Here is a 12,584-nt window from a genome sequence, read left to right as displayed (position 1 = left end):
CCTCCCAAATCCAGAGAGATGACGGCACCGCGTTGACTGCGCCAAATTCCAGCCAATGGGCGGCTGCTCCCGCCTTCCCTTCCGCTAGCTTTCCACCTCCCCCCCCCCCCCCGGGGAACTCGATTCACAAATCTGGACCGAGGATTTCCGCCTCCAGGCCGGGCGCTAAGGCTCTGGGTACAGGCCAGGTGAAAGCCAAGTCCTGTCCTCCGAGGAGGGCAAGGGGGAGGCAACATTCCTGGTTCTCGGGCAAGACTTCTGTAACTTGTCGCCAGAATAGCTTACACCCCACTCTTGAATTATTCAGAAGATCTGTGGCCGAGTCCCCCTCTCTGGCAGCTAGTGCAAGCCCCCACCTTGCAGGAACGCGCCCTTCAGCACCACGGACAGCGAGCCGAGGCCTCTCCTTTGCTGGCCCCTCCCGGAATTCTTTCTGGATCTTCGTGGCTACGGTGGCGACCAGGTTCGCAACCGCAATCGTTCGTCAGTTCTTCTTGAGCGGACGCAACACTAAATGTGCTGTTTTGCCGTCTAACTAAGAGGGCGGTGGGGACTAAGCAGAGATTTGGAGCCAATTAGCTAAAATCCCCCCCCCTTTTTTTTCATTTGGAAAAGGCTTTCGTTTCCCCTTTTGTTTCCGCCAATAATTGCACATCTCTGGTGTTCAAGGGTCAAGGTCTGAGTCTCAAGCAGGAATGGGCCTGCAAAGACTGCTCTGGGTTGGCCTGTGACTAAAGCACGGGGTGGGGGTGGTACTCATATCCCATCTGAGAGAGGTAAGCACAGGCTTAGTCAGGCCTGACTAGACTCCTGACTCAATCAATATATGGTGGGAAGAACGGAAAGAAATAAAAACATCATGGCTAGCCAGTTCTGTCTCAAGGGTCACCTCACAGAAGGGGAGACTCCTGTTTACCATTTGTCCTTAAGTAGCCTGAGTATTAATAAGGAGGTAGGGCAGACAAGATGGAGGCCAGGATGGGGAGGTAAATTCAGCCTCAACCCTTGGCTTATGATGCTTTACTCTAAAATGAAAGCCAGTTGGGGCAGGTAGCAGGTTACAGATCTCAGGGCCCTGACTTTCCCTCCTGCCCTACCCCTAACACTTTCACTCCTACACCCATTCCTTTCCACCCTCCGGGAACCCAAAGAGAGGCCGGCGCAAAACCATCTGTAGGCGCTTCCAGCGCTTTATAGTTCTCTCCAGGACAGACGGACAGACAGATAGTGCGGCCTGCGCCGTCGACCCGCATCATTGGCACCTTGGACAAGGCCTCAGGCCCGACCCAGTCCCTGGTACTCTTCCCAGGAGGATTCCGGTCCCGCCCAGCTCAGCACCTCGGACAATTCCCGGCCCAGCCCCCTCCCCACCCACCCTCCCTCCTGAAACAGCGAAATAAATTAAAGTGTGGGGAGGGGATATAACAAGAAATCTAAAGATAAGGAAGAGGACGCCCCTCCCCCAGATAAGAAGAGTTGTCTTTCTCTTTCTATCCATCCACAGAGAAGACACCACCGCTGCAAGCGGGGTAGTCTACCAGGTTGGATCTTGCCCTCAAATCTCAGCCTCCTAAATGAAGGCAGCAGGCCTTTCCTCCTCAACTCCCAGCATGCAACACGTTGGAAAAGGTGGGGAGAGGCCGTGGGGGTGAAGGAAAGGATCACCCTGATCTTTGCCTGGACAACCGAGACTGCAGTTTCCTGTCCAGTCTATCCAAATTTAAAAAACAAAAAACTAAGGGTCTTTTTGATCTGGGGAAAGGAGTGTAGAGTCTTGGGGGTCGGTTGTGGGGGAGGAGTGTTGCAGGACGACACAAGCAGAGAGAGGGAAGGCAGACAGGAGGGAAGGAGGTGACATGACCGGAGGAAGGATGAGAAACAAGAAGGGTACACGGAGAAGCAGGGACCGCAGTGGGGTACCATCAGGCTCGGGGTAAGGTAGAAAAGGGTAAAAGCCCAGGGAATGCCAATGGACAGGCAAGGGGTGGGGGGCTGCAGAAGGAGGTAAGACGAAGACACAGAAAGGTGAGGGGCTGGACAAAACCCAGGGTGGTGGACTTTGAGATGCCCACAGCAGGAAAGAGGGAGACCAGGGCAGAAATGGAAAGATGGAGGCGCAGACAGACGGAAAGGGTGAACGAAGTTGGGGGTGCACTTCCCGCGATCATCCCCCACGCCCACCCCACGCCCAGTAAATCCAGACACCGCGGCCTCTGGCGTCCTAGCCTCCACCTTCCCCTGTGGGGCAGGGGCGGCTCCTCCTCGGCCCAGCCTGGGCGTAGAGCAGCGGTAATAGCGACGGTGGCTTGATGGTCCCGGGGGTTCCGGGTGTGTGTGAGGGGCTGGGGCGGGGGGCGGGCGCGGCCCCTGGGAATCCCTAGCGGTCCAAGTTCATAGTCCAGTGCTTGGCTCCAGTCGCGCAGCTGTCCCTGGCGCTCGAGGAGGAGGTGGTGGACGCGCTGCTTCCGCTCGGTGGTCCCCCGGTGCTCGCCGCGGCCTCGCCCTCGTTCTTGAGGTCTTGAAAGACTTGCGTGAAGAAGTGGGGGTCGGCGTTGAGCCGCAGCATCTGCGGGCTGAGCCGCTGGATGAGACGCAGGCAGCGCTGCCAGAAGCGCTCCTTGTCGGGCTCCACGAGGAAGGGCTTGAGCGGGTAGGAGATCTCGTTGCCCATGTAGGAGTAGGCGAGGTAGAGGCAGGTGAGGAAGGCGGCCTGCAGTTCCGCGGCCGACGCCAGCTCGTCCCCGCGAAGCGACTCCCGGCACAGCAGGTACACGAACACCAGGTTGGCGGGGGTAATGAAGGCCTGGTCTTGCCAGCCCTGCAGCAGCAGCGAGCGGTCCACACCGCGGAACCAGCCCACCAGCTCGCCGGGGCTCAGCTCCTTGAGGCGGTAGCAGCGTCGGCACACGAAGTCGCCGAGGCAGCGGAGCAGCTCGCCGGTGGACGCCTGCACGATGACCCGCCGCGGCGAGCCTCCGGGCGCCGGCGGTGCCGCCTGCGGGGCTGGGGGTGGTGGCGGCGGCGGCTTTCCCCCGCCTGAGCCTGGTGGCGGGGCTGCCGCGCTGCCCCCCGACGGGGGCTCGCAGGTGGCAGCAGTCGTGGGCACCGTGGGCACCGGCACGGCCAGGGGCTTGGCTGTTCCGCCACCGTCGGGGCCGTCGCGGCCCTTGCGGAGAAGGTTCTCGCGGTTGCGTTGCTGGACCAGAGGGTCGGGACCGGTGGACGCTGGCTTGGGCGTCACCTTTTTGCTGCCTTTCTTCTTCTTGGCCGAGGCTGCCACTAGGCGCTTCCAGGTGAGCGCCGAGATGAGCACGGACGGCCGTTTGAGCCGGCTCTCGCCTTTGCCTCCCTTGCCCACCGGCGGCGCGCCGTAGCCCCCCAGCGCCTCGTCCCCCGCGGGCGGCGCCTTCTTTTTCTCCTCCGGTAGCCCTCCCGGCCTCCGGCCTTTGGCCGAGGAAGCAGGGGAAAGCGACAGCACCGTGCCCATCCTGCAGAGCGGGGCCGGCGCCCGGGCCCCAGCGGGAACCGCGGGCGGCGCCGCTGCTGCTGCAGCCCCGGGGGACCCGGCGGTGGGGGGCCTAGCCCCGGCCCGGGCGCGCGGACGGGCGGGGGATGGAGCCGCTCTGCTGCGCCGCGGCGGCTGCTCTGAGCCGAAGCTGCGCCAGCTGCAGCGTCAGCCCCACCCCTTGGGTCCCTTCTTTCGCCACGCCGCGCCCCGCCTCACGCAGCCAATCCTGACTCTAATTTCCTTTGATCGGCAGCTCGTCTAACCAATAGGATGTTGCATACTAATGTACTGTACCGCCTTACCCACCGCCTGGAGTCTTCAGTCCCTTACCTTTTCCCAAAGGGGGAAAGGGGGGGAAAGGAGGAAAAGGAGAGGGTGTGTGTGTGATTCTGAGGTCTCTTTTTCTGGCTGAGCAGGGGGTTGAAGTGAGGTGAAAATGGTCCTTTCCATCTCTTCCTCCAGATCCCAAGACCGTGGGTCTGAATGTTTTGATACACTGGGTCCAAGCCGCAGTATAGAAGCCATGGGGACAGCCTACCCACCATTCGCTCACCTTTGAGTTTGTTTAGTGGGCAGTATGGCAGCTAGTGCCCTCATCGAGACACCCCAGTTGCACTTTCTGGCTTCGCCCATCTGGATGTCCGCTTGCTATCTTCTTCATCGCCCCTCACCTTGGGGACGGGGGGTGGGGTTGGGTGGGGTGGAGGAGACAGCTGCAGGCTCATTCCTGTTCTGTGAGAGAATGCTAGTGTGTGAGACTTTGAGCAATCGAGCAAATGCACCCTTTCTCCTTGGCAGAGGGAGAGGTGTGTGTCTTTGCTTCACGGAGCAGGAAGTCTAAAGACAACCTAATGATTCCCTGCTTCTCACTCTGACCCCTGGATAGCTCCCTTTTGATTGGTTGTCCCAACAACACATTCATCTCACCCTTGCATGCGTGATGGATGGTTGGACTCCGGGGAACTCTGGAAATTGGTTTAGTTGATGACCCCAGTCTGGAACAGCAAATGGGGTCTTCTGTTTGGAAATAGGTTGGCCCAACTTCCAGTCAAGATCCGAGTCCTAGTTGAGGTGGATTTTAGCCATTAAAGGCTTCCTTGTGCTCAGATCCTAGCTGTCCCTACTCCCAGTGGCCAGCTGCTAAACTGGGAGCTGCCCGTTTCTCTGGATCCCTCCATTCCTGCTGTGGTCCACATAGGTCTTGGTCCTAGAGTTTGAGCCTTATCGGCAGGTTGTGAGAGCTGCTTGTCCTGGGCCAGTTCAGTGAGTCTTGTAGGACCCTTCAGTCTGCTGTCTGTGGTTTCCCTGCCAAGAGTCGTGGTGAACCTTGGGCATTGACATGGGGGTGGGTTTGGTGGACAGAGGTACCTATCCATTCTGTAACAATTCTTAGAATTGTTCTTGGATCTCAGTCTCTCTCTGTCTCTGTCTCTGTCTCTCTCTGTCTCTCTGTCTCTGTCTCTGTCTCTCTCTCTCTCTCTCTCTCTGTGTGTGTGTGTGTTTGTGTGTTGTGTGTTGTGTCATACTCAAGCTGGCTTTGGACTCAACCTTCCTCAGCCTCCCAGATCCTGGAATTACAGGCATCACCAGGCCTGCTTCCATTTCCACCAGACCCAGCACAGCACCAAAGGTCCACTGCTGTCAGAATCAGTATGTGCCCACATTCCTCTCTCTGTATGTGTTTCATTATACACATTCTGTTCCAGAATCCCCTTGGGTTTCAGCTCACAGCAACAGAGGCTCCAGTTTTTCTCTGCAGATTCACAATCACAGCTCATACCCCTTCCTGGAAGCTGAGGTCTGGCTTCCTCAAATCTTCTCCCTTCGTGGCAACCATGATCACATATAGTTAGAAAGTTGCTTGCTTGCTTGCTTATTTATGATAGGGGAGATGCACATGCTTGTCACAGTGTCACAGCACATGTGGGGAGTCAGTTCTTTCCTCCTGCCATAAAGATTAAGGAGACTAAACTCAGGTCCTTAGGCTAGGTTGCAAGTGACTACCCAGTGAGCCACCTCACCAGTCTCAGTGCTCTCTTTCTCAGCAGGGTCTCACTTGGGCCCTTGACTCTGTCCTTTATTCTCCTGTGTACTTAGTTGTTCTGTTCAACCTCTCCTTCTCTCCATAACCATGGGAAAATTCCCTTTCCAGCTCCTGTAACCGACCCCATAAGGCCTTCTGAGTCAGCTTTTATTTGACACAGAAAGAACCATTGGCTCACTGGTGGTTAAGGACAGGCCCCACAGAGACTGAGCTGTACTGGCAGAACCCTGGCATGTGGAGCTGAGTGGTGGCACGTGTGGGTCCTCCTAGCTCCCAGGAGTCTCTCATTGACGTAAGGACTATTGCTGGTACCATTTAGGGCACGATCTCTCCACACTCATGGGTATCACCATGGTGGTACCCCTACTCCAGGTACCATGGTCTTCTGTTAGCCTGTTTGTCAGAATCAAGAACTTTTTCCTGTTTCAGGGTTCCCAGACCAGGTGCCTCTGTTTGTCTCAGATCTCTTTACTCTTCAGTTACCTCATCTGAGACTCTTTTTCTGGCTTGCTTACCGGCACACTCCTCTCTCCTGCTCTGATTATCCTCCTGGGTCTCTGAACCTCAACTCTAAGGTCACAACTCTCAGAATACCATCTTGCCTTTTACCAAAGTCTTGGAATCTCCAGGAAACTTTCCTGAACTTATTGGAAGGAGAAGCCAGAGGTGCTTAGGAGAGAGAAATGTATTATATTCTACAAGGTAGAGGTCTAGGGGAATAAAGGTAGTGGAACCAGGAAGATGTCATGGAGGAGGTAGGCTGTATAGAAGGTTGATGACTTTCTTGGCACATTTGTAACTGTTTTTCTGGTTGCGTTATGTTTAGAACCTGTGTATGATTCATTAATTATGTTGGCTTCTGGATGCTGCTCAGCTGAGCATTTCCTGTATTGGCCTTTGGAACAACGCTGAGAGCAGACTCCCTAGCTCTCTATGACCCCCCCAGGTTATCTAGAACAACCCACCATCTTCAAGGCTAAGGCAGCAGGTCCAGACTGAGAACTACAAGGCCCAGTGCAGAACTTACTGGTGAAGGTCCCACCAATCACAGCCCTTCACTCACCTCCCTGGGCAGCTGAGCCAAGAATGTCTCTAAGTCATGCAATGCAAACGTCATCCTTTAACCACCCTTCCCTTCTCCCTCTCTGACAGGAGTGAGGAGGTGTAGGCCAGGGCTTGCCAGTTATATGACCTTGGGGAAGTCATTTTGTTTCTCTGAGCCTCTGTTTCTTCACGATAAAACTCAGGAATTTAACGTGTCTTACTTTTATTATCAGATAAAAATGGCTATTAGGAGAATAAGATAGGATGAGTTGCTAAAGCCTCTTTCGATTCCACAGCTCTGATTCAGAATCAAATCTGCCCTATGAATCTGTTTCTCTCTCTAGCTCCAGCCCTGTCTGCCTCTCCCTAATCTGTTTCTGTCTGCTGGGCTCAGTCTTTGTGTGCACAGCATCCACGGGAGGCCGGCACTTCTGCAGTTCAGCCAGGGAGACAAGGGAAGTGGAGCTCAAGCTTTTAGCAATGCAAATGAGTTCTCGGTCCCTTGGAGCTCTAGAGGAGTCCCCCTCCCCAAGGGAGGGAAGAGGCCCAAGCAGGCTGAGGTCCAGGGTCTCCCCAGGAAACACCAAACCTGGAGTTCTCAGACCCTATAGGTTACACCCACGTGTCTCTGAGGGTCCCCTACATAGAGGCTAATGGCAGCATAGGTTCTTAAAACAGCCAGGATGGGGGTGCTACAGAAGCACCTGAGCGTGCTACCTGCCTACCCCCCCCCCATCCCAACAGCTCCATCCCAGGCTCTCTGGCTCTGGGTTATACAAGCAGAAGGTACACCAGCCCAGCACTCCCTCCCTCCTCCCTCCTCCCTCCTCCCTGTCTTAAGGACTTACCTCAGGAGACCTGAGATAGTAAGGGAGGTGATAGAGGGGAGGTAGATCCCCTCCTAAGATGACAAAGAAGAGTGAGGTGGGATATGTATGGGGAAGAAGTGAAACCGACAGAGGCGGTGTGCTAGCTGCCAGGGAGGACTCCCCATTTTTTACCTCTTTCCTTAATAGAAGTCTCTGCACTAGGAAGGCTTGATTAAGGAACTCACAGGTAGATTCTTTGGAAGAGGGAAGAGAAGTGGGAACATGGAAAAGGAATGTGATGCTCTGGGGTAGAGAAGGGACCGATGCTGAGCTAGTGGAGGATGCAGAAGGAGGAACAGAAAGGGGTATAGGTAAGTGGGAAGGTCCTTTGCCCTGCTGTGAACTCTGGTCCTATCAAGATAGAAGGGGGAGCTGTATCCTCCGTCCTCCTCCACACTGGCCTCTCTCATCCTCCATCCTCCTCCACACCGGCCTCTCTCATCCTCACTCCCATTGTTAACCCCAGCTGCCTGGTCTTGATGTTCCTCTGACTTCTCAGTCCTCAGAGAACCTTTGAAGGTGTTTCTTAGTTCACCTCCTAGCTCCAACCAAGCCCATTCTTAGCCTCCTCTTCTTTGCCTTGCACCCCAAGCATCCCCCCACTCAATCTCCCCAGTGCTCCCAGGATAGCAGTACAGATGCAGGAGCAGATCAAGGAGGGCGGGGGTGGTGGCTGTTGCTCGGCTGAGATATTCTTAGCCTGTCTGGGGGCTGGAGCTGGGATCAGCGTTTCCATCTCAACCAGGCAGGTGGCGGCTGGAAGCTGCCGCTGCGACTGGATCTTCCTCTAGTACCCTTTACCTTGGCCCTGTTCTGCTCACTGAAAACAGTCCCTCAGAGAAGCCTACCTTCCCATCTCTGTATCCTGCTTTAGGAGGTTCTCAGAGAGAGCTACAACCCCCACTTCTAAGGATCTTGGGGGGAGGGGAACTTTGAGAACTCTGGTTCATGCGCATCCCAGAGCTGCACATAGATTTCTTCTTGAAGCTCAGAGGCCAACTTCTGCTCTATAACAAACAGTCTCTAGAGGGTTATTTGGTCTTTTCTTTTTCTTTTTTCTTTTTTTTTTTCTTTTTTTTGGGGGAGGAGGGGGGTTGACACAGGGTTTCTCTGTGTAGCCCTGGCTGTCCTGGAACTCACTCTGTAGACCAGGCTGACCTCGAACTCAGAAATGCACCTGCCTCTGCCTCCCAAGTGCTGGGATTAAAGGCGTGCGCCACCACGCCCGGCTGGTCCTTTCTTGTCTTGGTTTACAGGAATCCCTCAGGAATCACTCCTGGAAAGGGTTGACCTCTGGGGTCCAGTCTACCTATGATACTGGGTAAGAGGCTCACTGGCCCAGACTTCTCTTTTAGCAAAGTGAACAACCAGGAAGAAATCTGACTGACTCCTTCACAAATAGCACAGAAAATGTCTGTGCCCTAATGGGTGACAAAGACTCCTATGTGAGTTTCAGAGTCACTTGGGTCTGGATTCTAACCCAGCCCTCCACTTAGGAGCTGCAACCTATAGAAGTTGTCTTAAGGGCTGGTGAGATGGCTCAGTGAGTAAGAGCACCTGACTGCTCTTCCGAAGGTCCGGAGTTCAAATCCCAGCAACCACATGGTGGCTCATAACCATCCATAACAAGATCTGACACCCTCTTCTGGAGTGTCTGAAGACAGATACAGTGTACTTACATATAATAAATAAATAAATCTTTAAAAAAAAATAAAAAATAAAGAAGTTGTCTTAATTTTTTTGAGACCTATAAAACATCATCAATATTGTAAATTTTCTTTCTTTTTGTTTGTTTGGTTTTTAAGGACAGGGTCTTAACCCTGAAAGCCTAGAACTATGCATATAGACCAGGCTGGCCTCAAACTCAGAGTTTGTCTCTGCCTCCTGAGTGCTGGGATTAAAAGTGCATACCACCCACCCAGCTATGCTATCTTATAAAGTTCAACAGTGCATTCACTTGGTGTTCCAAGTGTTAAATAGTACGGGTCATGTGGTCTCTATTTTATAGGGCAGAAAAGGTTTACCTGACTCACACTGACACAGGTTTCTTTGCTGTTATTTACTCTTTGAGTAAGTCATTTTTTGTTAGAAGGGTGGGAATGGGTGCTCTATTATGTTTGCTTGTTTGATTGTTTCTGAGGCCAACACATACAGCTGCTGCTTCTTATCTAGTGCTCTGACAGACACAACAACTCAGATTTGGGGAGGGGGTTGTTTGATTTGATTTGTGGGGTCATCATCTGCTGACAGTTTATGACCCACTGGTAGCCTTGTCTGGTCCCACTGCAGCCCTTTAATGTGAACGGGCTCTACACCAGCCACTGCACTCCCCCTGCCTTCTATTTAGAAGGTGTCTCCAGCTCCTCATTCCACATCTCACAGCCTCTCCAAAGATCTATATATGCTGTGGAGAGTCTGTTCTGCTTTTTCAAGAGCTGGGAGCAAAATGTTCTGCAAATGTAGAAAATTCATGTGAATAAAAGACTACTTGAGATACTCGAGTCTATAAAGCATTGGGCATGTAATGTAAGTACAAAAAGATAGGAAGTAGGGTTCAGCCTACAAAGGAGGTGCAACATGGGCAATAGAGATTCAAAAAATGACAAGAAATAGCAGTAAAATGGCCAGCACCCTGGGATCAGTGACAGAGGCCAGGATTTAGTGACTGGCTAATCCTGCCCATCCCCCCCTCTTCCTTCAACATTAGCGCTAATCTAACTCCTGCTTGGCCTACATTCTCATACACAGGAGTTCAAATTAACTTCTAAGCAATGTCTAATTCTCCTACTTGATACTGGGTCCCCTCCAGCCCACAGCCTTTCTTGTCCAGTCCAAAGCAGGACAGTAGTTTCTAAGGTCAAGTTAGAGTTTAGCAACTCACAAGAAAGTGATATTGGTTAGTTAGTAACTCACATGAAGGGCCCAGATGAGCCTGTTTACAGTTTCTACACCTTGTCTGAATAAAAGTCACCCTGTGTTTACTTCTTACTTCAGCATTAGAGGGAAGTGGGGGATGGGCTTTGAAACAGATTTGATAATTTATATTTGCCTCTCCTAGGTTCCAAAATAGGATAACTCCCCCCCCCCATCTCCCCAAGATAAGGTCTTATCATGTAGAACAAGATTACAGGCATGTCACCTGTCTTAGGGTCACTACTGTTGTGATGAAACACCATAACCCAGGTAACTTGAGGGGCAAAGGGTTTATTTGGCTTACATTTCCATATCACAGTTCAAAGGAAGTCAGAACAGGAACTCAAGTGGGGCAGGAACCTGGAGGCAGGAGCTAGCACAGAGGTCATGGAGGGATGTTACTTACTGGCTTGCTCTGCCTGCTTTCCTATAGATCCCAGGACCACCAGCCCAGGGATAGCACCGCCCACAATGAGCTAGACCCCCCTCATCTAAAACTAATTAAGAAAATGCCCTGCATGTTTGTCTACATCCCAATCTTATGGAGGCATCTTTTTTTTTTTTTTTTTTTTTTTTGAGGCTCCCTCCTCTCAGATGACTCTAGTCTGTGCCAAGCTGACATAAAACTAGCCAGCACACCACCTCACTTTGCTAAAGACTATTTATTATTTATTTCTTTTTATTTTGATATGTGATGATAAGATCCAGCGTTTCGTGGAATCTTAAATACAATCACTTTTGATGTTGACTAGGGAGCAGAGAAGACTGGGGTCCTCACCCTTGCTAAAACTGTGACCCGTTAATACAGTTCCTCCTGTTGTGGTTACTCCCAACCATAAAGCTATTTTTGTTACCACTTCATAACTTTAACTTTGCTACTGTTATTATGAATAGTAATGTAAATGTTTTTGGAGATAGAGGTTTGTCAAAGGGGGTCTCAGTCCACAGGTTGAGAACCACTGGTATTGAGTTAAGGCTTTTAAACTATTCTGCTCAGCAAAACCCACTGAGGGAGATTTGTAAACCTTCCAGCTTTATCTCTTAACTATAGAGGTTTTTGTTTTGTTTTGTTTTGTTTTTTGTTTGTTTGTTTTTAAGGTGGGCTCAAAAATGGAACCACTGTAAGAAAAGGCTGGAGAAGATGTCTGTATTCCACCTGTCTCTCTGAAGGTACCACTATTGCCTCCGCTGCCCATCCCATGGTCTGCACATCCTAAAGTGCCCTCAGGAAGCCACTTCTTGAATACTCTCAACCCACGTGATTTACTTGAAACCAACCCCATCAAAGCCCCAAAGGTTGAGTCCCACCAAGAACCAGGCCACCTCCTATGCCATCTTAATGGTTCAGGTGTTGTCCAGCATCCCTTCTGTTGTTGGAGTCCTCATTGGGTCCCAGTGATTCCTCCTCACAGTAAAAGCCTTGGCACAGAAAAGCCACTATGCCAACTCTTCCTTCTGGGCTGTTGCCAGGTTTCATGCCAGAGGTGTCTGCTTCCTGCCCTGTAAGTAATTTGAAGCCTCCCCCTGGACCATGCTCCTGAATCCATGAACCTGCCAACCAGCACAAGAGCCGGCTGTGGTCACCCAGAACCATTTGTTGTCCTCAGGGCTATTAGCACAGGGCCTCTGAGGGGAGGGGGTGGGAGGTGGACTTGAGCTCGAAGCTACTCCAGAGTCCTTAGCCAAGACTGCAGGACTTCTTGTCTGGTTTGCATCTACGGAGTATCTTAGAGTTTCTATCAACCCACAGCTACCTGTTCTCATCGTGGGCCACCTCTATTGTTTTCTTTTCTTTAAATCTCACAGTTGTTTGCTCTGATGTATCTTGTAAAGTAGCCTATAAGAGGCCAATCGTTTCCTATCTGACTCTGGGAGTCTATGGGTAGTTAGGAATTGCTGTCGTTTGAATAGCAAATGTTCCCCTAAATCTGATGTGTTAAAAGCTTGATCCAGCCGGGCCTGGTGGCGCAGGCCTTTAATCCCAGCACTTGGGAGGCAGAGGCAGGCGGATTTCTGAGTTCGAGGCCAGCCTGGTCTACCAAGTGAGTTCCAGGACAGCCAGGGCTATACAGAGAAACCCTGTCTCAAAAACAAACAAACAAACAAAAAAAGCTTGATCCACTGAACAGCGGTGTTAGAAAGTGATGGGAACATTAATTAGTAGAAATTAGTGGGATATCTTAACTCACTGGGGACATACTTTCAC

General features: G+C 51.9%; 1 protein-coding gene across 1 annotated transcript; it reads right to left on the bottom strand.

The window, feature by feature from the left end:
* Positions 1–730: 730 nt before the first annotated feature.
* Positions 731–3,652, bottom strand: Cdk5r2 (cyclin dependent kinase 5 regulatory subunit 2). The gene has a single exon (XM_021198048.2). The coding sequence runs from the start codon at positions 3,485–3,487 to the stop codon at positions 2,378–2,380; it is 1,110 nt and encodes a 369-aa protein (XP_021053707.1). The 5' UTR covers positions 3,488–3,652; the 3' UTR covers positions 731–2,377.
* Between the last annotated feature and the right edge of the window lie 8,932 nt (positions 3,653–12,584).

The sequence above is a fragment of the Mus pahari genome, chromosome 5 (assembly GCF_900095145.1).
Source record: "Mus pahari chromosome 5, PAHARI_EIJ_v1.1, whole genome shotgun sequence".
Classification (NCBI taxonomy): Eukaryota; Metazoa; Chordata; class Mammalia; order Rodentia; family Muridae; genus Mus; species Mus pahari.
Note: the sequence above shows the minus strand (reverse complement) of the source record. Positions and strands in the feature narration are given on the sequence as shown.

What these genes read in the sequence shown, in the direction of transcription:
- Cdk5r2 (XM_021198048.2), bottom strand. Translation starts at nt 3,487, where the DNA reads ATGGGCACGGTGCTGTCGCTTTCCCCTGCTTCCTCGGCCAAAGGCCGG.